The sequence below is a fragment of the Marmota monax genome, unplaced genomic scaffold (assembly GCF_021218885.2).
Source record: "Marmota monax isolate L192 unplaced genomic scaffold, Marmota_monax_Labrador192_F-V1.1 WCK01_AAM20220418_F8-fsc00231, whole genome shotgun sequence".
NCBI lineage: Eukaryota > Metazoa > Chordata > Mammalia > Rodentia > Sciuridae > Marmota > Marmota monax.
In genome coordinates, this window is record NW_026693458.1 from 574058 (window position 1) to 600405 (window position 26348).

General features: G+C 44.5%; 1 protein-coding gene across 2 annotated transcripts in view; it reads right to left on the reverse strand.

Moving 5' to 3' along the window:
* Fam120a (family with sequence similarity 120 member A) overlaps nt 1–26348 on the reverse strand; it is a 103864-nt gene that overhangs the window by 21316 nt on the left and 56200 nt on the right. For both annotated transcript variants that reach the window (XM_046457712.2, XM_046457713.2), the window contains exons 8-11: nt 16660–16747; nt 14219–14446; nt 11470–11644; nt 1015–1264 (exon numbers count right to left, since the gene is read on the reverse strand). In XM_046457712.2, coding sequence (XP_046313668.1) covers nt 1015–1264; nt 11470–11644; nt 14219–14446; nt 16660–16747 — 741 coding nt within the window. The remainder of the gene's footprint in view (nt 1–1014; nt 1265–11469; nt 11645–14218; nt 14447–16659; nt 16748–26348) is intronic.

The following is a 26348-nucleotide window of genomic DNA, read 5'->3' on the forward strand; positions in this document are numbered from 1 at the left end:
AACCTTGCACCCTCAGGTGGGAAACTACCCCCGAAAGCACACAGGACCTGTAGTGGGTCCCTTGTCACAGAGGACACTGTTAGGACAATTAAGAAATGAGCCTGAGATGAGATGGACTAAAGGATCCATATGGATTTGAGTCTGGTGGCTACTTGGTAGTCCTACAGAATAATCTTGCTAGAAAACTACAATAAAGGATGTGGACTGAATTTAAAACAAAGCTTTTTGTATTGTATTTGCAACTTTTCTCTATGTCTAAATGGTTTCAAAATAAAACAAATCCAACTAAAACGTACTAAACATCCAGTATGTACCCCAATTCAGATAAACTTCAAAATATCCCATTCACCCATCCCCGTGTGCTGCAAGGGCCCAGTGGAGGTGCCCCAGGAGCACAGCAGCCTGGTCCACATGCTGCTCCAGGACCGCAGACAGCTGGTGCTGGAACAGGGAAATATGAGGCCCACAGAAGTATCTTGTTGGGCAGGGAAGCAAGGAAAAGTCCCACACCAAAAGATGATGTGTGCCTCAGGGCCAACCCGACAGGGCTCCCAAGGCCAGAGCCAGGGCAAAAAAGTGATTATGACCTACAGAGTACACTTGTGTCCACTACCAGTTAGATAAATGATTAAATAAATGAAGGGGGAAGAAGAGAAATTTTCCCAACAGAAGAATTCCAAATAAATCCCCCTTCCAGACTTCAAAATCTTCAATATTTAAAGAACAAACTGTCTAAAATCATTATGTATCTACAGGCCATGTGTGTTTACCAAATATACCTACTTTATAAACACAGTCTACAGTATAAGTTAAACCATACGTTGCATTTCTGTGGGCCTACATTCCCAGAACATATACAAATATAGGACCAGGACAAGTCTCAACAGACAATACACAATTCCTACAGAGTGAACTTTCCATCCTTCCTAGAAGGCTGGACACTGTGATTACCCTGCCCCCCTCCCCAAGCCTTAGTCCCTGGGTCCACCCCTCCACCCATGGCTGGGCACGCACCGTAGGACGCAGCAGAGCACCATGAGGTGAGTGGGCACGTTGGCGGGGTTAAGCATGGCTGGGGTGTCGGACCTCATGCAGGCCAGGAAGGCCCTCATCCTGCGGTTCTTGTCCTCTACGGCCTTGCCCAGCCAGAGCCTCTTCAAATTGGGGCAGGTCCACTCCCGGAAGGCCAGGGCTTCCACTAGTTCCGGGGTTTGAGGAGACTTCCCTTTGTAAGCTGCCCATTCCTTTATGATCACTGGTGAGACTACAGAAAAAAGAGAGAGAGAGAGAGAAAAGCTCATTGAGGCACATGACTTACCGACCGTCAGCCTGCACAAAAACAACCTGCTCTACCCACGAGCCTGGAGATATGTCCTTGCAGGTAACTGAGGCGTCCTCACCTTAGCAAACTACCAAGCACAGAGCCCTCATGCTCAAGTACTTTGTGCCCTCTACTCTGTGATTAATGGCTCATTCAGATTTGTAGTGAGGTCATATGTAAATTTCTTCTCAATCAGATCATGACTTGACTTTCCCATAGACCCAATGAACAAATCAAGGATGTTAGAATGTACCAACAGTTTAAATCTACTAAAAGTTTCAGTAATACTCACAGAATAGGTAAAATTCACAGAAGTACATGATTATATGGTTATGTTAACATGGAAAGCCCAACTTAGACAGCTAATCTCTTCTTCACAAATACTTTCACAAATTGGATTTGAAAAATAATTTGCATTTGGTAACCACTTTACTCAAGGACTTCCTTCTTGAATAAACAGCGGACTCTAAAGAGTGGCCAGGAAGACACAAGTAGAAAAAAATTTCCAAGTTCTGAATCTGGATGATGTCAGCACAATGACTGTATCCAGCAAGACTCAAGACACTGCCAGAATCTCTAACATTTCATTTGGACAAAGGGCAAGAAGTTCTGAATTCATATAGTACAAAACAATGACCTCTTATCCACAGTGCAAATTCTTACAATGCACATTTTCCCCACATCATTTCCAAATAAATTAAGGGAAAACTGTAAGAGTGCAGATACAATGAAGGTGCTCCACGTGCCAGCAGCATGTTAAACTTCCTCGTCAACTGCACTGAGGTGACGACCTGATGGTAAAGTGTAGGTATGCATTTCAGAAGGAACAAGTGGCTCACTTTAGTTCAGTAAACACCAGAACCAGAGCAGGGACCTGTGTGGTCCTGTGCCCAGTGAGGGGCTCAACGTGAGTCCAAGGCCCCACTGCTAGCCACCATACTCCACGGCACGGCCCACAGGCCAGCAGCAGGGGCAGAAACCAGGATGGTATCGTGAATTCTAATTTGGTCTTCAGCACATTATTTCTATCCAGATAACATCAATCCCCCGGGGTTCATTTTCTCTATAAAGTAACACCTAAGGCAGGTGAAAGATTCTGAAGGTTCCAAAACCGCGACAGAGTTACATGAATAACTGGATGGTCTCCAGTTCCACTTCAAGTGTAAATATATCAGGCAATACAACAATCTCTTAAAATGTGATAAAAAATGTCAGGAGTTAGATACGTGGATGTACAGTTTATCAGCAACAGAAAATGTAAATACATTTCAATACCCAACAAGCCAAGTAACAGTGTCACACACAGGAACATGTCATGGACATGCCTTGGGGAAGGGCTCCAGACTGTGCCCCTACACATCAAGCTCACTGGGATGAACAGGGGTACAAGTCAGGACAGTCGCTGAAAAGTTAGCCTTTTACAAAAGTGTTACTGCTGTCATTAGACAAATTCCTTCCATTGACATTTTGCTATCTTAGTGTTTAAATGTTAAAGGGATATTTAAAACACTCAAAATATTTGAAAATCCATCAACTCAAAAAACACAGGTAATACATACATAAACATATGCTTATTTGCTTTTATTTAATATTTTTAGCTGTCAGAAAACCAAAAAAATCTCCATCAAGCAGAACCTGTCTTTAGACGCACAATCTAAGGTGCCCCTCCCCCACACCTAGTTCCCACTGAGCTCCAGCACAGCTCAGCTTCCAGAAGCATCCCCCGCAGCAGTGTCAGAACACAGAGGATCATCATCATCACATGAGCAGCCATCCTGGGAGCCCACTCCCCTTCCTGGCTCCCTTCTGCATCCAATTCAAAGGAAGTATGGGCCAAGAGGAGCAAGCCAGGCGAGGAGCTTCAGAATGAGCTGGTGACCAACGCACCGTTTGGGGCATGCCAACAAGCACACACCCGCACACACCGTTCCATATACACCCCGTCCCCCTCCACAAACACCCGCCACACCATTCCACACAACCACAAAACATGCACACTAGCATGGGTTCTAATGAATCACAAAAAACAGAATGTTAGAAGCCCCTTGGACTTTCTCAAAAGAGGCATTCTTATTAAATTTATCTTTATCTTCAATGTTTCTTTCCCTTCTGTCAGCTGTGTTTGCCCCCCTTTTGTCATATTTAGCAATCATTTTATTGTATTATGTTATCTTCATTTGGGGAGGTATGGGAGGTACTTGCCCTGCCTGGTGCCCTTAGAAACACTTGCCAGGCTCTGGGTCTGGCAACTCTCCTACCAGGGTGCTGAGGGCTGGCAGCGGCCTGAGCTGGCCTCATCTGACACTGTGCCTCAGATGCATACCTCTAGACTCAGCGGGCCACAGAGGGTGCCGGGAGGAGCCATGCTCTCTGTCACAGCACCAAGCATTTATGTTCCCACTGAGCTCCAGCACCGCTATTCACAAACACAGCTCACATCTAATTTAGAAACTTGTGTCTGTACCAGATGAAATAGGTACGATTAACACAAATCTTGCTCTGAATGCAAAGCTGCTCTGGAGTTGCTTTATCTTACAAGATGCTCAGCTGCTTTTAAACAGTCTAATAACCTGGAGACCATTTGAACACACTGCCACTCAGCAGCTCAGCCGTGGAGCCTTTGGCAAACCATTTACCAAGTACTCAGCCAGCCGCTTCTGTGTCCAGGCAGGGCCAGGGCAAGGAAGGCAGGTGAGCAGTGACCTGCATGTGCCTGAGCCTAAGGGAGGGTCTTCTTGGGTTCCCCGACCCAGCCTGGTTGCAGGGATTAAGAAAAGGGGCTGTAACCTTGCTATGCAACATAAGACTGATGATTAAACATAAGGAGCACCTAGCAACACTCACCATGCAGGAAAAACTGTGAGGTCAGCCAACATTTTATATATTATTTACAACAAATTAATATAAAAATAGTTTACAGATTGAAGAATTCCAAGGCTTGTCCAATTTTCAGGTTGACTATAGTAGCGTCAAAGGTGCTGGGGGCCAAACAAAGCAAAAGGCTTGGCTCTGTGTGGCAAGTCTCTGAACTGGGCAGCTAAAGGGTACCAGTCGGGATAAGTGAGCTGGCAATGCCCACTGCTCTCAGAGAATCACGGCTGCCCAGAAGGCAGGTGTCTCCACTCTCTGCTCTAGCTCATAGCAGCCAGTTAACAGAAAGGAGGCTGAATTCTCATCGTTTTTGCAAAAGCCTCTGGACACACAGAATTGCCTGGAAGGGTGCCAAGGAACCGAACCACAGGAACATCTTGGATGGGCACAGATCGGGCTTTAGGAAAAGCATGGTGGTATGAATGACTCTGTGCCAGTAGCAGGGCAGAAAAATAGACACATATTCCAGAGGTCCACTCATCCAGCTGAAGATCTATGAGTAAATCTTGTGTGTCACCATCAACAAATATATTTATTTTGCTTTTCCTACTGATAGGAAAACTATTTCAGGAACAAACTTTTTTTGTTTTTGGTGGTGCTGGGGATGGAACCCAGGGCCTCAGGCAAGCTAAGGCACGTGCTCAACCACTGAGGTTCAGCTGCAGCCTGAGAGGCTCACTTAGCGGTCACACTAGCGAACAACTCTAGGACATCCACTTCCTATGTGACTAGAGGCCAAATTCAGAATGCATTTTCTTTATAGAAAGGACCCCTTTAAACTGCAAGTTGGGGGCATAAAACACTGTCATACTTAAGCTGTCCTTAAAAAACAAAACAAAACAAAAAAAAAAACACAGCATTTCCCATCGGACCTTAATCACCTTTTCCTAGCATTGCACTTGACATGACAACCAGCCACCTTGGAAATCTGTTATAATGCTGACTTGGAATCAACCCCAGCCAAGGAATAAGAAACGTGGTTCTTTGTAAGCCAGTTCCTACAGACTGGTAGTGGCTGCCTATAAGGCCACATTATATGGTATGTCCCTAAGCTCAGTGCCAGGGCACCACTACCCGATAAGCAATACTTGCTCAGAGCTCAGGAAGGGGCAGCCTGCATTGTGCACAGGCCACCTTGACAGGGAGGGACAAGAGAGTGAGAAGAGTGACCTCCATGACCTGGCCAGCTAGCCTGCTATGCTCATGCACCTGTGTCTTAGGAGGCACATCCTGAGCACTCCTCCCACAGTTACGAGCTCCTTTGTCTCCGGTCAGAAAGAGGAAACTGGATACAGTGAAGCTGGTTTTTCCTTCTAACAGGAAAGCTTCCTGCTCCTTCCTTCCCAAGCAGCACCAGCATGTGGGCAGCAGGGAAGCCCCGTGGTTCTTAGCCACTCAGCTGCACACCTGTGAACAGCTCAATGGATCCCAAAGGTGAAAGGCTGAGAATGCTCTTCTTAAAACTTTGCTATCTGAGTTTGGGGCAGTCCACTGCCCACAGAAATATCAAGCTTATTAGTAGGGCAGAGGCATGCAGTAGACCTGATATTGCAGATGCGAAGGTAACTCGTTCATAATCCTCATTCTCCCCATGTATGTGATAAAGCCAGGCACGGTGGCCTGCTGCTGCTATAATCCCAGCAACTTGGGAGGCTGAGATTGGAGGACTGAAAGTTTAAGGGCAGTCTCAGCAATTTAGTGAGACCCTGTTTCCAAAAAAAAAAAAAAAGAGCTGGGGATATAGATCAGGGGTAAAGCACCTCAGGATTTAATCACCAGCATCAGATTTTAAAAATAAAAAAAATCTCAAAAGTTCAAGGCCTTACAAAATAAATACAAATCCAAAAGAGTAACATCAGACTCTGGTGGTGGTGATAGTCTTAAGTAACCATATCTTGGGATGGATCAATTAAAAGGTTGGTGAGAACAATACTGCAAATACTAAACCAGCATACTAATATTGATCAGTTATGCTATTTCATGAAATAATCTACAATGGCAGACTGACTGACTTTTAATCCCAATGGTCACATAAGCAAGACATTTCTAAAGCAAAGGGACTAGGGGGAAAAAACAACAATACTCCTTTTGGTAGCCAGGAAAGTGTAATAAACACAGGGCTGGGGGCGTAGCTCAGGGGTATGCCTGTCCAGCATACACGGGGCCCTGGGTTCAATCCCCAGCACCACACAAACACACAGAGAATGAACATAGACTTAATGTCCCTAATCTAAAAATGTGAAATTCAAAATGCTCAGAAATTCAAAACCTTTGAGTTCCAACATACAGTCACAAAGTTTTGGGTTTGGGATGTAGCTCAGTGGCAGAGCATGTGTTTAGGTACGCTGTGATGCTGTAGGACCTCGATCTATCCCCTAGTCCTCCAGCCCCCCACCTCAAAATGTTGCAGATCTTGGAGCATTTCAGATTTAGGGTTTTGGGATAAAGGATGCTTAATCAGCAAAGTTTATGCAAATATTCCAAAAATCCAAAAAACTCTGAAACATGAAACATTTTTGGTCCTTTATTTTAAATAAAGGAAACACTCAAGCTATATAGGGAAATCCTTTCTTAAATAGTACAGTTTAGAAAACTGCTCCCTAGGTTCCATAAATTTATCATGAGTTTATAATTTACTTCCACCTATTTTAAAAGCCTGTTTCTTTTTTTTTTTTTTTTAAAGAGAGAGGGAGAGAGGGAGAGAGAGAGAATATTTTTTTTAATATTTATTTTTTAGTTATCGGCGGACACAACATCTTTGTTTGTACGTGGTGCTGAGGATCGAACCCGGGCCGCACGCATGCCAGGCGAGCGCGCTACCGCTTGAGCCACATCCCCAGCCCCTAAGCCTGTTTCTTTTACTTACTTAGTTTGGAGATACTGACAAAGAGTTGTTATGGGAAATGCAAAGTGAGCAAATAATGGCCATTTTTGTTATTAATTGAATGTTAATTAAAAAAAAAAGTTAATCACTGAACTTTACACCATGAATTCTTCACTCTTATTGTAACTGAGGCTCCACAATGCACTATATCCTTTTAAAACTTAGGCCTTGCTCATCCTCAAATCATTGCAGCCCCTCCCCTGGCCCTTGGGAAGAATCACTGACTGAGGGTGGCCCAGGGCACCTGAGGACAAAAGCCACTGGGGCAGCCAAAGCTCTGAGGAGGAAGGCCAGGAGGAAGAGGGGGTTCACCTGCTCCACAGGTGGCCCTAGGGAACTTGCCAGAGCCTCAGCACTTCCACAGGGTGAAGCCTCCAGTCAGGAGCCTGGCTTCAGAGCCTTGCCCTGTCTCCAGCAGCAAGAGAAACAGGCCTCTGGGCTCCGGCCTCCCCAACCACAGATGCTCCTGGTCCCTGCCCTGGGTCGGTTAGTGCTGCCACAGTGGGCAAAGGCTTGATGCATTTCCTGACAGAACCTAGGGATGAACACAGAGGAGTGGAAAACAATACTCCAGACTTTCCAAGGCTACAATTCTTAAAGGGTCTGACATACTATTTCCACCATACAGCAACTTAAATGATGGCTAGGTAAGTCACATGAAAACTGTGAACATTGATCACCTGCCTTAATCAAGACTAGGTTTCTACATGAACTCATGCCTTACATTAAATGAGAGTTAAATACTTTTAAACAACCCTTTACGACTTTAATATACCCTTTGAATAGTTTTCTCTGATAATAAAGCCCTCTTGAAATATTATTTTCATAATGGTGACCGTGAACTGGAACATACATCTCTACAGCACAATTCTCAGATACCTGCCTTAGAAATGGCCACCAAAGCTGTCTAAGCGGAAGGCTCCTTCTGGAGCCCATAGAAAGAACAAGCCTTCTCAGGAGCCTGCCCTTTGTGGCTTATGACTCTTCTTCTATGAGCCAATGAAGTAGTATAATCTGCATGTAGTCCAGGAGTGACCCTAGGTTAGACTGTAAATGTCAACAGGTGGCAATACCATCATGACTCCACCAGTCAACCACGAATTCCTGGGAAACCGTCCAAAGTCCGGCTTCACTGGAGCATGATCAAGTCTTCTCCTGTCTCACTCACAGCATCAAGAAGCTGCAGCCCTCTCCCTACTACTAGCAAAATGTGTGATCGATTAATAGATATTTCTAGCGATGAAGCCTAAACTGACGGTCTGAGCAGCCAGTATTCAGTCAGCTGCAATCTGATGAGCAGGTCGAGGCAGGCATTTTAGTGCTCACACCGCAGTGAGCATTAGTAGATGCCACTCACAAACAGCATTCAAACACAGCACTCATAAGAGATTCTCAGGATGAAAATCTCCCTGTGGAGAGCTGGGGTCAACTAGGGTACTCATGGGTGGGGGTGGACTACTGCCATAAAATCTCTTTTACAGGCTGTTTGCCCCTCATGAACGTAAGTAATGGATGAAGGAGCTCCCCATGAAGATCAAGATTCCTAAGCTGCTGCCTTTACAGTACTAAGATCTCTCACAGTGAAACTCGGGTCAAGTTTACACATCATTTCCACTGAGAAGCAAGTTTTTATTTGTAACAGCACATCATGAATACATTTCTCCCAACACTTAAATTCTAAGGGCTTTAATTAACTCAGCCTAGGCAAAGTCCACCTGAATGAGCCCTTTCCTTCCCATATAAAGACCTGTCTTTTTCAGTTCAGTCTGTACATAGCTGGCAACTCGCCTTGCTAAATAGCAATATCACTCGTACCAAACCTCCAGTGGCTCCCTCATCTCTATGAAGAGTCAAAACTGGAGTCCCTAAATCACCCAAGCAAAAAATGATTTGTTCAGCACCAACCCTTAGAAGGACCTCACCACATTTATGTACTCTCTCACACGCGAATTTAATTTCTAATGAACCAAATTTCAGATCTTCACCTCCATTAAACCACAGCCATGTCCCTATATCAACTTCCACCCTTTGTTTTAATAACCTGCTAGATACTCCAATAATAATGGATGTGTTTTAAAAATCACTTTTAAAGTCTGATGAATCTGGCAGGTGGAGTCCTCACTCCTCCATGATCCTGGTGTGACCCAGCTGGGTCTCATCCTTTTGCACATTGCTAAGTGGCTCCCTTCTCCAAAGCAGGCCTGAGACAGCCTCACCCCCCATTTTCCCTGCCCTCACCCAGAATGGCAGTCCCAGAGCATGCACTCCTCCCTCTTCCTCCCTCCCACCTAAGCTCCACGAACATCCACTCCTTATCCATAACTTTCGTAATTTTCTCCTATTCTCCCTGGCACATTCACCTACTCTCTCCCCGTGTCCTTCCCACTGATCAAATACCACAATAATGATCAAACTTTAACTTCCCATCCTTACCAAGGAGGAGGAGGTGAAGAGAGGAAGGAGGGATAGGGTAGAGAAGAGATAGGGGGAGGGACCAGACCAACCCAGCTCTGAAAACAGTGGCAGCCCAGCCTATCTTACCTGCATTTGGAGATAAGAGTACCTCCACCCTTCTGCACTCTCCCAAGTCCCTTTCCTCCTCCACTAGGTCTATGGCACCCCCACCTGAGGTCTTGCATACCTGCCTGAGTCACCCCAGACTTCTCCTCCTGGTCCTTCCTTCCTCTGATGGCTCATTCTCACGACCTCTGACCCTGGCTGGGGTTGGCCTGCATGGAACAGGGGTGGGAGCAGGCAAGCACCGCTGGGGCCAAGGCTCTGCCTGACGACTCCCCTCCCTGTGTGCTCAGCACACTTCAGCCCTTGAGAAGGTTTGGCCCCACTGCCTATTAGCACTCCAGACCCAGGCATGGGTCAGCTGTGTGTGCACACGTGCTGGTCGCACACCCACAGCAGGGCACAAGGGGTTAAGACTACTCTCCGAGAGTGTCTGGCACTGCAGCACACACGAAGCCAAACATTCTGAGGCCAGAGGGAAAGAGGACAGTCAAGTTGGCCTCCATGGATCACTGGAAATTCCTCAAGGAGCCTGCTGTGGAAAGGTAAGTCTAGTTTTGGAACACTTAACCAAATAAGTCAAATATTTTCTACCACAAAGCACTTTTTCCCAGGATAGAAGGCTGGGCGTTATTAGCCACCAACCCAAGCCAGGCTACAAAGTGAGAAATGCCATTTTTTGGTGAGCAAATGAAACATGATATGAGGAAAGAATGAGAATGTATACATGTAAGAGAGCCACGTCTTTGAGAAGATGCCATTTCTTACACTCAGTGTTCCTATCCATCAAGGACACAGAGGTGGAAGGTAGGGACCCTGTGGGGCCAGCATCACCTTCTATCAGCTCTGCTCACACAAGCAACTCAGCAGTGGCTCTCAGGACAGCTATCTCCAAGGAAGGAGTGACAGGTGCTTGGTTTAAAGCCTTACGGATCACCATTTTGGCACAGAAACTGCAAACAGAAAATTGAAGAATCTACTGAACTTTAAACTAAGTTCTAAAACTCAGAACTACACAGTCAGTACTGATGATGAGTTTCACCTCTAATGAGGCCTGTATTTCCCCACCACACAGCAGGAACTCTGTAACCAAATGTTCTTCCTTGAAAAAGAATGATGTGGTAATTTACAATTTCTACAACTCATAATATTCTTATTTTAGACTCTATGTTTTGGGGATATTTTCTATTTCCTAGTAAACACACACTGGTTTTTATACTGCTTACATCAGGAGATCAAATTACTGAGAGTAGGAAGGCACCATTTTCTTAAAAATATAACATAAACCCACTAGAAGATAAAAGAAAATGCTTTTGACCTCAACTTTGATCAGAGTTTCAAGTTAATACTTTCCAGCAGCCCCAGTCTATCGGCTGGAAGCACACCGCCTCTCGAGGGCTCTGAGGTAAATCAGCGCAATCCTGGGACGACCCACTCAAGTCCCACGACCTCTGCCATGGATGCAGAGCCCTGCAGGACCTGTCTCCAGACGCCAGCCTGCTGGGGAGAGCAGATCTGCACCTTGTCAACACCACAGCAGACACACAAGTGTCCCGGTTACTAAGACGGGTAATTACAGAGAGTGACGGCCATTCAAGAGTGCTTCCAGATCAACATTCAGTTTAAAGTGTAAACCTGTGGTTTTATTATTTTACTGAATAAGCACCATTACTGGAACATTACTGAGGAAAGTCTGGCTTCTCCTCCTGTCCTCAGGGCTCTACCCTGGCCTACTGCCCAGTGGGCAGCCCGGCCCACCTCCTGTACACGCAGACTCTTGGGTCAACTCAGTCAGGATTCTTCTAAGGCTTTAGAAAATGCACAAGAGATTACGAGGTACCGAGGAAAACAAACAATGGATTGTTACAGTACATACATTCTGGTGGAAGTCTGTTCTTTCTAAAAGCAAGTCTCTCAGTTTTCTTTCTGCTTTCTGCCAAACTAAACAGGACTCCGTAAACATACTGACGAACTGGCCTATAGAGCAGGGCAGCCGGAGGCAGGTCTTTGTTGGCTTCATCTTCAATAGAAACAGCAATTTTGATTTCACCCTTTGCATGGAAGAAAGCAGAATAATATTGCACATTTTTCATGTTGAATTTATAATCAACTCACAGAAACATACTGTATTATCTCCATTAATGACATTGCAATTCTATTCCAAATCAAAGGCTTAACAACTGGCCTACACCACGACGTACAGAAGAGTTAATTTGGCATTCTGTGTCTAAATGTATGCTCAAAGCCTAAAAACAGACCCTACACTACTTTATACTTAATCCAAAATTAATAACAAAACACGCAGAAAATCCAAAGTCTTTGAAACAACCTAGACAGATCACACCAGACAACAAATAGAATAGAAAATGTTGAGAACTTGGAACTTTTTTATTTAAGGGATTAAGATGGTCATAGTATAATAAAATTTATAATTTTTAAAGACCTGATGCAATCCAAGGAATTAAATATTCTGAAAATGAAATGGTCATATATTTTTAATTAGGCTCTTTCATTAAAAATGACCACATATTAAAAATATTCTACCTAAGAGAATGCTCCATTTTACAAACGTAATAGGTCTCTGCATTAGTGTGATAGGTGCTCAAAGAGCATCTCATTGTGAGTGAGGTCATGAGCAGCTACTAGGGCAACGGATCAAAGCACCCCACCTCACTCAAGTTCCAGTTAATCTCGTGACTCAAGAACATGCCTCCCAGAGGCAAAGGATCCACTGTGTGGCCTTCAGCAACCCAGACTGTTGCCAAAATTCTGTGGTCCTGTCTGGGGCATTTTATGACACCAAAATATATCTCAGAACATTTTGTGGAGAAATTTTATTTATGTATATTCATAACATTAAAATATATTTGATATCTTCAATGTCTGTTAAATTTATTGCCTTAATAATTTTATAACATTTTCTTTCATAAAAATTTAATTTCAAAATTGGTCATTCCCTTTTTGTCCACTACTCTCATATTCATTCATCCAGTAGCTATGTGTATTCTAACTCTTTTTCTAAATCCAGTAGCTATGTGTATTCTAACACTCTCATCTCTTAGGATTATGACGCTTTGACAATTCTCTGAAGCTTCATTTTTTATCATGAAGCTTCACGTCTTAGCCTATACAATTTAATGCCAGAGCTATTCAGCTCATAAGAAATAGTATGCACTATACTCTAAACTATTCCCTATGATACTTCAAAAGCTGAACATTCTAAAATCTGAAAAGACAGGTTTACTTTTCTCAAAGTCATTATGTCAACATTTCCCCCTTGAAATTTGTGAGAACCGAAGAGTGTTAGCTAGAGTCTGCATCCCTCATGTGGATCTGAGTAACTGTTGGGGACAGGCCTCAGATCCCATAGGGTGGGTGCAGCAGATGGCTCCAGGGTACCCTACATCTCCAACAGCCCCACAGGGAAACTGTGCCATCTTTTTACATGTTATTTCCCCAAACTTTGGTCCCTTAAACTTAGCAAAATCCTTTTCCCACAAAGTAACTTTCACTTACCCTTTATAATTTACCTTGAACCCCAAAATAATATTTACCTTACAACCACAACCTGAAAGTGATACTATTCATGCATATTAATAACAAACAGTAAGATGAGTTTGGAGGCAATTACAACTAAAAAAATAAATGAATCGAGTAAATATTACTAGCTAAATATTCACGTCCTTTTTAATTTATAAAAGTAAGCAATGTTTGGACTAGTCCATCAACAGTCTACCTCATGAGTACTGTGGAGTAGGAGTCTTTTATACTTACTGACTCCATTTCACAAACCACAGATGAATTGCAAAAACCAGAAAAGCCTGATTATATATAGTGGCACAAGTATTGAGGAAAGCACATAAATAATACATGATAGTAACAAACCAATTCTGCATGATAACTGGTCACTTAAGTAGCTTGTTAAATTGTGGGTCCATGATTACAAATGCCAACATAAAGACTACAGATCATTGAAGAGATTTAAATACACACAGATGCACTGGAAACACCCAGATTAAAAAAACAATGCCACACCATATGCACATATTTAATCATGCAGTTGGAAAGATACCAGTAAAGTGAAATTATGACACTGTGTAAAAAGGTCACTGTGTTTTCCAAGTGTGCATATGGTAACAAGATCCTGTATTCCACAATGCTATTAGTACCATTAAAACTGCACTCAGTGAAGTAGATGAACAAGTCAAAATACATGAAGTTATTACTACCTACTCAAAAGGGGAAACATTACTTTCTAAGGACAAACAATAAATAAATCAGACATTATATCTCACATCAGAATTAATTCTGACATTACAGCACAAATATGGAAGAAATTTTGAAGTTGAAATCAGGACAATATAATTACCAGTAATAAAACAATGTGATGTGTCATTATTTCATTAGAAATTTGAAAAAATATTTTAAACTAAGTTGAAGAAGAAAGTAAGACTTTCAAAAGGTCTTTACAGGCATAAACGTTTAGCTTTTGTTTAATGTTTAGAAAGGAGAACGTAAACTCTGATTACAAATATTTTACTAAGAAAGAAAAATGGTTTCCAAAATGAAAAAGTACAAAACACCTGTCAAGGAATGGAAGCCACTCCAGGGCCCCTGGATAATACCTTCGTCAGGACGTGGAAGATGTAGGGGTACATCAGCCCCTTCTTGTGCCTGTGCTCGGCCACTCTTAGCACCTCAGGTGCGACGGGGGGCAGGGGAGGTGTGGTGATGTCCATGTGGTTCCTGGTGGGCATCGACAGGAGGCAGGGGATTGGCTGGACTGTGCCCATCTGGCTCCCTTTGCCTTCCACTAGCTGGCTTCCTGAAGAGGCAGTGGAGGAACCTTCTGCCTACAGAGAGACGGACAGGAGAGAGAAGAACAAGTTTGCATCACATTTCCACTTTCTCAAGTGTTCCAGATGCTTGTCTACCTGACATCCATGGAGGGTACAGAGTCCTAGCTGGAGAGACCAGATCTAGTGCCAACCTAAAGACAGAGCAATCAGAGACAGCTCTGATCTGGATCCTCTCCTCGGACTGCCTCACACACAGAAATGCCACTAACACCCGCTGTCCTCAGAGGACAGCCCTGTGCTCCCAGCTCCTCTGTGTCTGTGTGACTCTGCACTGGGGGAGGGGGGATGGTGCTCGAGGCTCAGGAAGCCACTGTTGCTCCCCACCCACTGTGCTCATCTCTTGGGACCTCCTGCTCTGTCACTGCTTCACTACCTCACTCGGCTCTCACTCCCCATCACCACTTGGCCAAGTCCTCTGTGTTCCTGCTGTCCTCAAGAAATTGCTAATATTTCTACACAGCAAGAAACTAACACTCAGAGAGGCTACACAGTCTGCCTACCAATATGCAACCAACAATTCAGAACTGAATTCATATCCAACCCTGACTCAAGTCTTGCTCTTTACTGCCATCGCTGGTATTTAAAGAACAGAATCCTGCTGGGTATAGTGGCACATGCCTGTGGTCCCAGCTACGCCAGAGGCTAAGGCAGGAGGACCACTTGAGCCCAGGAGTTTGGGGCAAGCCTGGACAACATAGAGAGACCCCCATCTTAAAAAGAAAAAAGAGAGAGAAAGAAAACAAAACCCCAAACTCAATTACATGCAGGCAAAAATTAAAGCAAAACCAAAACAAATCCAAGTAATCCTATCAAACACAATGGCTCAAATCTATTAGATGGGAAATACCCAATTTGTAATAACTACCCACCAAAACCTGGAATGTGTGCACAGAACAGGAAAGCACTGTGACCCCAGATGATTAATGCAGTGCTGGGCTAGTGCCAGGTGGTGGTGCCGACGAGACGCAGGAGATGCTCTGGTATAATCTGTATCTTCTGAATAACTGCCTAAGAGCAATTATTATTTGTACAATAAGCTTCTTTTTCTTGATCAGAATAAAAGTTGGAAATGAGAATTGCTTATCGCTTGATTCAGTGCCACCCTAAAGACACAAATTTTTCTGTTTTGGAACAAAATGTCTTTCAAATGGGTGTAATTAAGTGCTTAATTTTACTCTTTAATACACAAGTGCAAAAATAAGTCTTAAGAAGAGTAACTAGTGGATAATTCACGAGTGTTTTCTACATTCTCCCTCTTTCAGAAGAAAACTTGGAAGGTGCTTTGAAAATAATAGGTATCCACAATGCAATTCTGTTACTTATTTGTAGGACAATCATTCAACAGTTGAGACTATGTAACAGTTGAGTTCAAATGAATTTCTGATATTCAGATAACCCTGTATATAAACCAACCCTCTTCCAGCAGGAGTCCTGCTCCTTCTAGGGCCCACAGGTGGCAGGCGTGGCTTTGGAAAAAAAAAAATTCTAGAGATTATTATTAACAAGTAGAAACAAGTAAGAAGGGAGAAGTGAAATTTAGTTTCTTTCTTTTGGGGAGGGGGACAACCAAGGATTGAACCCAGGGCACTTGATTACTGAGTCACATCTCCAGCCTTTTTTTTTTTTTTTTTTTTATGATTAATTTACTATATTAGCTTTTTCCTCTATAGCTTTATTTATTTGTTTGTTTATTTTATGTGGTGCTGACACGTGCTAGGTAAGTGCTCTACCACTGAACTGTAACCCCAGCCCCATCTCCAGCCCTTTTTATTTTTTCTTATTTTTAATTTTGAGACAAGAGTCTCATTAAGTTGCTTAGGATACCACTAAGTTGCTGAGGCTGGCCTGGAACTTGTAATCCTTCTGCCTCAGCCTCCCAAGTCTCTGGGATTATAGATGTGTGCCACCACACTTGGCAGTTATTTCCATTTGTAATGAACACATTCCAGGTGCTCACAGAAATCCCCCAAGACAGGCAACTCAGGCAGGCTCAGGCACTATGCCCCAGAGCAAAGAGAGGTGCACTGGGTAACCCCGCCTTGCTGAGATAGACAGGCTGGAGGTAACTCTCCACAATTACTTCTCCTCCCCTCTGGAAAGACATATGTGACCTATGTGCTCAAACGAAAAGGATTCTTATTTAAACTGACCACTCATACAACATACACAGAATTAGAACTTAGAGAAAGAAGGCACAGACTTTGTACCTTTGCTTGGTCTCCTGGGTCTCCCCGCATCTGAGGTTCCGTGTGGCTTCCGGTCTTCTCCCAGCCAATCTTGTTCCCACTGATGTGGCTGAATGTAAAAGGAACACCATCACTGACTACCGTGAACCACCGTCCAAACAAGCTCGTGATGACAAGAAGGGCCCAAACTAAGTCTACTGACTTGTGAAAACAACACTAAGACTTCCCATGCTTTACCCCACCCCAGAAATTACCTCTAGAAAGAATTCTATTCTATTACAGGAATATTTCTTCCTGCTTCAAAGGGGCAAGTGGCAACCATTGATAAGGAAAAGGAATTCTCAAGGAGGGACCCAGACAGTACAAAGATGGCCTGTGACATACTCGGCACTATGGAGGGTGCAGAGGAAATAAAGGCAGTCCTCGCCTCCAAGGAGCCTTCTGTTGTCACAGGGAGACCAGGAATCACATCATGTAAGTGACAACATTCAGGCAGCAAAAGATTCAATGTTCCCAGCAAAACTAATAAAAAGGTGTAAGGTAGTGACACACATGTAGGGCGTCTAGTCTACTCTGCAGCCAGGGCCAGGGAAGTTGCCAAGCGGACCATCAGGAAGGCACGGGAAGAGGAGGAAGGAGAAGATGATGAAAGTGGCGAGTTTAGAGAACAGAAGGTTAATGGGAACTTATTTGAGGAACAGCTTTATTTGGCAAAGTAGTAAAAAAAAATAGGGTAGGGAGAGGGGTGAGGCAGGCCCAGTGGAGATGTCTCTATCAGCTTCTATTAGACCACGTTGTGACCCTGAGGTAGTCTGGTAAAACCACATAGTGGGTTGAATCAGCATGTTGCAAAACGAAAATGGAAGAGACCAGAACAAGTGTGAAGAGCAAGCACCATTTCTTAGTTTTCTGCTGACTTGTGCTTGTGGACCACAAGACTAGTAGGGTAGTTTACCATGGTGCCCAGCAAAGTGAAAGCTTTGTCCTATAAGTAGCAGGTATCTGAGGGGCCTTGAGCAGGATGGGCAGGGAACCACTCCATGCTGCAGACCCAGCAGACAGGGTGACTCCAGGTGGGGATGGCCAGGGCAGCTCTGGGCATTTTGCCCCTGGACTTGGTCCCTCTGTGGCAGGCCTAAGCACTCAAATGACCTCATGAAAAGAGTGCTGACAACAGGGCATGCCAGCATGGGACACTGAGACCTGGCTTATCTAACTGACCTGTGTGACAAATGGACAGACTTTAAGACCCATTAATTCTCCTATCTTCTAATCAACTTCATTTTAGTTCTAATTTTTAAATAAAGGTACAAAAAGAGGACAGATGAGAAGATTATCCCATCCATCTTAAGCCAAGAACACTGTCCCACAAGGTGACACCCCAGAGTCTCATTCCAGCTCCTCAATCCCAGTCACACGACAAGCCCTTCTAGTCAAGGACACCACACACTTGACACAAAAAGACTGCTCTGTGTCCAGGTTCCCAGAGTTGTCAGGGAACCACCGCTCTGTGCAAGGTTGCTGTGAACTCAGGTGCCACTGATCCAACAAGAGGACCCCCAGCGAGGGCCAGGAGGCATGGAAACCAGGGCAAGCACCCCGGGAGAAGGAGGGTCCCGACCACTAAAAAGGCCAGAGGAAGCAGCTCTACTGGCTGAGTGTGAAGAGGCCTGGACAACGCGCTGGAGGCAGACCCATCAACGACTGGCGAGTGTGCTGCTGGGGGTAGGGGTCAGAGAAATAACAGCTGGATAAGTGCTGTGAGGCATGCGGTGGTGACACACGGGAGACGAGTCCCTTCATCATGCCACACACCAAGAGTACATGACGATGGTAGCACATACGACATGAAGAACAGCCAAGATTCTCTAACCGCTGTGAAGACGCGTCTGGAAGGTTCACTGACCACAGAGGCAACCAGCACTCCCCCACCCCCAGGATCAGGAACCCCAGACAGAGGGCAGGAAGGCTGTGCACCAGTCATGAGAGTGACAGGAGACAGACAGAGCAGTGGGAACACGGGGTTAGGGGATAATTAGCTGACCCCCACAAGCTTTCTTTTAAAAAAGCAATTTATCTGCAGCACTGCCTGGCTTAAGTCAACAGAACAGGTAACATTCCTCAGGAAACAAGCTGCTATCTGCAAGAGAAATGCAGGCCCAAAATGCCAAAAGGGGGGACTTATCTGACCTTTACCCAGATCAGATCCCAGAACTCAGCAAGACAAGGATAATTCCCCCTACCATAAAACCTGTGAGAACAGGTTCCAATTAGAACTGGCTGGCATGGGCGAAAGTGGCTTAGAGCTGGACTGTGCAGTGGGGACGTAACCTGCTGTCAGTCTCAAGTCAAGACTGTCTGGAAATTTCTCCGGGATCCCCCCCAAAAACTGGAGGGCAAGGCAGGGGAGACTGTCCTTTTCCTGAGATGACCCACCCTCTCCACTGAGGGTATCTGTCCCCTTTTTCCCTTTTCCTATCCCTTTAATAAACTCATGCTTGCTACTCAGAGTGACGTGTCTGAAATCTTTCTAATGTCATCGTGAGAACCAGTGAGAAAAAACTGACCTGACCACCTCAGTTTTGTGGCAAAATCACATTTTTCTAGTGACCCTGGAACTTGACCCACTGCTGTGCTACCAGAAACCCCACAGAACCTACACTTGCTAGTATTAGTGTTTGTTCTACATAGTTGATCAAACTGAAAATAATGTCATGTAGATGCTCCTAGAACCTTCTAATGATACTATAAAATCTAAAGTTTTCCCTGAAAAGCCTCTTGATAACAGCCTTTTTTTTTTTTGGTATAGGGGATTGAACCCAGGGGTGCTTAACCACTGAGCCACATCTCCAGCCCTTTTTATGTTTTGTTTAGAGACAGGGTCTCATTGAGTTGCTTAAGGCCTCACTAAGTTGCTGAGGCTGGCTTTGAATTCGTGATCCTCCTGCCTCAGCCTTCCAAGCCACTGGGATTACAGGCCTGTGCCACCACACCCAGCTGACAACAGCAAATCTTAAAATAAGTCCAATATACTTCAATGGGATAACTCTATTACTAAACAACTTAAGACAGCAATTATATGAAAGTGACAAAGGCCATACTTGGAAGAACAGATGGATTAGATTTCAGAATTCTTCCATGCACATTTATATTTCATCTTACACAACTGATAAGATCTTAAAACTGTACTTAAATCAGATGTCTCCCCTCTTTCCGTTTGGCTGGGGGGAGAGGCGGTGCAGTGCTAGGCTATTTGAGGAGGGAGGCTCCCTTGGACCCAGACCGAGTCTACATCCCTCTGTATAAGCCTGATGATAAAAATTCAGGCTCAGAGAGAAGGGAACTAATCAAGGCGCACACACACGTAAAGGTACTGGTTTCAAATGAGACCCATTACTCCAAACTGTGCCACATGTAGCCTTGGGAGAGCTGGCTGTGGATGGAAGCTGCACACACCTGAAAAGATCCAGCAGGTGAGCAACAGGAAGACCACGTGCACTGTGGCAAGTCCACATGTGGTAGGGGAGCCAAGCAGGGCAGGGCGGGCCTTGCAGGTTGTCAGAAAGCGGCAACACAGCCTTGCTTCTCCAGGGACACTTGGGGCTGCTTCTGCATGAAAGCATGCCAAAGGCAGCAAACTACGCTAGTCCCTGAAAGACTTCCTCCCACGTTTCTTAGCGAATGTGCTGGTTTGCCCACCCCCAATCCCAGAGTATGATGTCAGAGAGAAGAAAAGGGGCAGAACATGGAGTAAAACCTGACTCCAGCAATAGGAAGAGCAAAGGCAAATAATACCAATGTGGAAGAAGTATTAAATTTTGAAAGGTAACAGATACAATCCACAGTAGAAATGTCTGAGTAGAGTGTGTGTGTAAAGTCAGACGTGGCCAAACTAATAAGGCTGACTTTCAATAAGAGTTTTCAGGGCTATCTGCTCCCTAACTCAACCGGGCTGAGAACAAAAGAGAGAAGGCTCTAGGTCCATGTGCGACAGGAGGGTGTGGGCCCCAAGGCGCTTGGCAGGACTTGGCCTCACCAGACAGGCACTCAGGGTTCTCCTTCGAGGCCTGGTCTGGTCAAATGCCATCCTTCAGAATCCTGATGACCAAGAAGTCCGCACATGCAGACACCTACAATGCCCTCTTGCCCCTAATTATGCCAATGTCCCTGCACTCAGTCTTCTCCATGGAACAGGGTTGGGAGCATAGAACCAGAGAGTGCAGAAAGCGCATCCCAGGCAACAGTGAGCATGGCTCACACTTTTCTCACTGGTATCAGGGAGATATGTGGTCACAGGGTGCCCCTAACAGACTGTGAGGGAGGGTCCCGAGGTGCCTCACCATGAGCCATTGCTGGCTGCTGTGACAAATGAATACAAAATGCCTTCAGAGGGGAGTGGGTGGCTAGGACATCCACAGACCCTCTCACTGCAATGGCACAGATCAAAACTAATTTTTGCCAAAATTCAGAACTGTTTATATGAGAAATTACTAGAAAAATCACTATGTGTTAAAAAGCCAAGATAGAAATCTGTCCAACACAAGAGCCCAACAATTTGAAAGACAAGCCTACATCTGCTCATTGTAAGCCATTCCCCTAGCTGCTGGCCTGTGGATGTCCCCATATCCCAAAGCTGGGAAACATAATTTTCTTTGTGAACCACAAGGTTTCTGAAAAAACTCAAAGTGGAAGAAAAACACCCGGACCCCCTTAAAGAAAAAAAAGACACAACCTCAAGCACATACTGCCTGGGATGCCAGGTCAGAGCTAACAAAATGAGATTCTTTATCTATACTACATTAAAAACCAAAAATATATCTGGGTTTTTGAAAATAAATAAATTGTTTATTATCTGCAAAATGATACAATGATACACTGAGAAGCCCCTTCCAGGATAAGACCTTGGTATTCTGAACAATCTGCAGTTCCACATATAACAGCTGCAAATATTTTGATCTTATATTGTTGTAATGGTTAACTTTAAAATAATATTGATAGCTGCCACTTATTATGCACATTCATCAGTTTGTATAATTCACGAACAACCCTGTAGACCTCCCACTAACACAGGAGTGCACTGGAGTCTGAAGCCAGATAATCACAGACCAGGAGGCCAGCCCTTGACAGCTGCTGGGGTACAGAGGCTCCCCAGGGCCCTGAACTCCTACGCGGAGCAGCCTGCCTTCCCAAATCACCCTCCACAGCCCAGATGTGGGCTTCCAGGAGCTACACACATGAGCTAATGGGGTGTGAGCATGTACAAAGTGCACACAAGAGATGCGACCATGCAAGTATAACTCAAAACCAACAGTACATGCCAAAAGACACTCTGCGACACTGGGCGCCCTTCTCCACTTCAGGCACACATATCAGTGTACAAGAAAATGAAACAGCCCATGTGAATGAATAAAGTCACAAAGCTGAAATGTCTTCTGAGTAGGACTTTTACCTATCCACTTAAAAATGTCAGCAATAATATGCAAAAACACTAAAGCAATATTAAGTGTAATACACATATTTACATTTATATGTACAAGTACACACGTAAACTTACATAAGTGTATAGAACATAAAAGAGGGAAGAAAAGGGGAAAAGGCAAGTTGCTATCCCTAAGACCAGACCTCAATCTTGTAAAAACTGTATTTCAGTATATGCAGAGAAACATAAGATGTCTGAACTCTTTGAGAGTCACCTCTCTAGAGGTGGAAGATGGAAGATTCTCAATATTGTATTTTCCAATGTTTTAATTCTATATAACTTTGTATGGAGAGGGTAATTTTTTAAAGGATGTAAAAAAAGAATTAAAAATATAGCAACCTCATTTTGATTCAAATTCCATGAGCCCAAATAAATCTACAAAAAATAACACAAAATAAACACCTCCATAAGGACCTGAATGTAATTCTTAATTCAACCAAAACAGGACTGACAGAGGCCACAAAGGGAAGGGAAAAGAAGACCACCACCTTAATTTAAAAAAATTTAACCAAGAATAGAACAAGTGTGTGCAGATGCTACTCTGACAAAAAGAACAGAAGAAAACACATTTCTTTCTTATTCTCCTGCTAAACCAACTGTCATGGGCCTAGTAACTGGCTGGTCTGATCGTGGCCCAAGGCACCTTTTCCTCCTAGGGCAAACAGCACACCCAGCTAGACCCAGGCCTGCTTCCCACAGGCTTGCCCCTATCGCTAATCTCTGTTGGAAAAACCCCTCCAGCAGCAGAGGCTGTGGCTGGGTGGCCGGGTGGCAGGACGGCCCCATGCTCCAAGAGTCCTGCACAAAACTGTCAGGACTCCCATTCCACAGAACCGAGAACAGAGCCACTTGACAACTCTCCCAACTCAAGAACCTGAAATGCTGAACAAGACATCAAAAAAAAAAAAAAAAAAAAAAGTAAAATAAAATAAAGGGAAACAAAAGGATGAAGCACAGGGACTGCCCGATGCATGTCATGATAGCCTCTGGCAGTGTGGCTGCCTGTCCTTAGGGTCAGCTGGGTCAGCTCTGTACTTTCTCAGGACATTCCAGGGGCACTGGGTAATGCTCCCTGGGCACACAGCCCACACCCACCTTGCTACAGGTACAGAGCACATCTCCACAATCGGTGCCTAGTGCCCAGTGCCCGTGGCTCTCAGACTCCTATGGGAAGGGCTGAGGGGCAAGGAGGATCTGCCGGGAGAGCCACGTCTCACCCTCTCCACCCACGGCACCCTCCATAGTTTATCTTTAAGAACAAATGTTTGACAATTTTATGGGTTTTAAAAAAGATACCTTTTTATGTTTTAAGTTTCATTCCTTGATCTTCTTAGTGAGGGTGAACATCCTTCTACGTGTTTAGTGATGTCTGTATTTCCTCTGAATTGCATGCGTCTATCTTTTGCCATTTAAAACATTTATCTTAATTTGTAGGAAGCATTTTTCTTTCTTGGTTGCCTCTTTTATTCTGTGACAGTCCCCATCACCCATCACCAACACCCTTAAAAAAAAAATGCCATTGATTTACTGTTGGGAGAACTAGGCCATTTCTTTTGTAAACTGTCCCACATTCTGCATTTGACTATCGCTTCCTTGTGTTATCATCTAACATGTATTATGGGAAGGATTTCTAAATTGTAGAAGCTGACCTTTGTTTTCCATCACAGGCATCTCAACCTATCCAGTAAGTATTTACTGAGCACCCCTCGGCCCCCCAGGCAGTCTTGGGGGTGGGGGAACAAGTTGTAAGGCAACTAGAAGGCTGCTCTCCATTGCTATTTCATGGTCTAGAGATTATAAGCATTTCCACAGTCCACCTGTCAAAGGGGTTAAGATCAGATCTCTGAGGCTCAGCTGCTCAACTGTCCAGAGACTTTTCTGTCTCAAAGGAAAACAGCACAGAGTTGAGAATAAACTCATGTCCAAAGAAACACCAGGCCTCTCCAGCCCAGGCCCTGCTTGAGCACATTCAAGGCTGTTTCCTGTGGCATTGAAGGCCTCCAGCTCTACAAGGCCCAGCCCTGGGGACCAGGTGTCAACCTCCTACCCTGCTCTCCTGCGCTCTGGACAAGTGCTCCTCTTGAAGTCTTCCTCACACTTTCATTTGCTCACTGTCCTGCCTCAGAACACACCACATGAGCACAGCCCTGTCTCTCCCACCCACTGCCCTGCTCACAGTAAACAGCAAGTGCTCAAGCATTTCTTGGCTAATAAAGGATAACTTTTTTCCCCCTTAAGACCATCCTAAAAGCACAGAGTAGGTCTGGGGTTCTAATTTGAGTTCAAACCAAAAGTAACTAAAGTTCTGACTTAGTACTCCTGGTTTATTTATTTTTTTTAATTATTATTATTTTGGTACTACAGATTGAACCCAGGGGCACTTAACCACACTGAGCTACATCCCCAAGCCCTTTTTATTTTGAGACAGGGTCTTACTAAGTTGTTAAGGGCCTCGATAAGTTGCTGAGGCTGGCTTTGGACTTGTGAGCCTCCTGTCTCAGACTCCCGAACCGCTGGGATTATAGGCATGGGCCACTACCCCTAACTATTTGTTTTAAATGTAGACAGGCTCTCATTGCCCAGGCTGGCCCCAAACTCCTAAGCCCAAGTGATCCTTGTGCCTCAGCCTCCTGAATAGTTGGGACTATAGGTACATACTACCATTACCGGCTTGAGTATTTTTTTTTTTTTTAACTACAAAATTCCATTCTCTTACGTAGTCTTGAACTGCATAGAATACACACCACATACAACACATTCAACAAACTAGAACCTTCACTGAAAACCATGAAATTCATTCCTCTTGGCCCCTGCCACACACATAAACTTAACTTGAACCACAGCACGAGCCATAAGCAAAGCACACCCCCAGTCTAGGGTCTAACGCTGAGGCTTCAGGCACTTTTCCTATCTGCCTGCTTTCCTTCACTTCTGACATGATCTCTATATATTAAAGCGAACATGGAGAAGATTCAAGGAAATTAAATCTCTGCTGAGTGAGACGTCTTGAGTCCAGCCTTTTGATGTGGCACTGTGTGTGCACTGTGCCTTCTCCTCTGCCTGACACCTCACGCTGCAAGGATGGCAAGACACCGACCACAAGACTGAGCAGTTCACACCCCAGCTGCAGAAATAAGATGTGCCTGCAAGAAGCAGTAAAAAATGCCGTGTCTGGGGTGAAGACTGGGAATTTCAAGACTTCACAGGGAGACCAGATCCCAGGGTCCAGGAAGAGCTGACCAGACCCTTTATGAATAGGTTAAGAACTGAACACACAGAAAAGCACAGTGCCCAGGCAGCTGTCCTTGCTCCAAGTCCAGTTCTCACCCTCATGAAGACAAATCAGATGGGCAACCTGTGGTCTCCTGAATGCCTACAGCCTCAACGTCTATGGTCTCCTGAATGCCCACCCTGGTCCAAGCAACCACCTCAATCTGGTTTCTAAACCTCCTCCACTAGCACGTAACTCTTGGGTATAAGCTTACTTCTTTTGCCTTTTTTTGGGTGATGGGTACATGGGGGACATGAACCCAGAGCCTCACACATACCAGGCAAGCACTCTACAACAGAGCTCCGTCCCCAGTCCACTTCTTTTGCGTTTTTAACCTCTGCCAATGTTCCAGAGTCTGTTCAGATACTTTGATCTCGCTGAAAACACACAACGACCCAGAATTCTAGAGGGAAAGGGCTTCTTGGACCACCTGTCAGACTTCCACGTGAGCCTGAGACTCCATGAGGTACTTATTTAAAATGCAGATTTCTGGGCCCCAACCAAGAAATTCTGGTTTAAAAGGTATTAAATTTATCATCCTACTAGAAGGCCAATTTAAATTTTGGAATGCTAAATTATAATCCTTAACTTCACTTTGGAGTTTCAGGATTGCGTATACATAGCCCACTTATGAATTTTATATTTCTCTGCTACAGACAGGATATGCAGTCCCAGGTGGCAGAGAACTCTGCCCTGATCGTCACCAAGGTCAGCTGACATTTGCTTCCATTTTACAGGTGGACACACGGAATATTACAGAGAGGAAACATCACTTGCTTCAGGGGACACATCAGCAAGAACCTGCTCAAGGCTGGACACTTTCTCTAATTTATTCTGTCAGAGGTCAGAGCTAGAGGTAACATCCACCGGCACTGTTATAACTGAAATATTATTAACTAGCCTTGGTCATCTGCCCGACAAGATAGAGTTCAAACTAAGGAAAAAGAAACACAGCCTCAA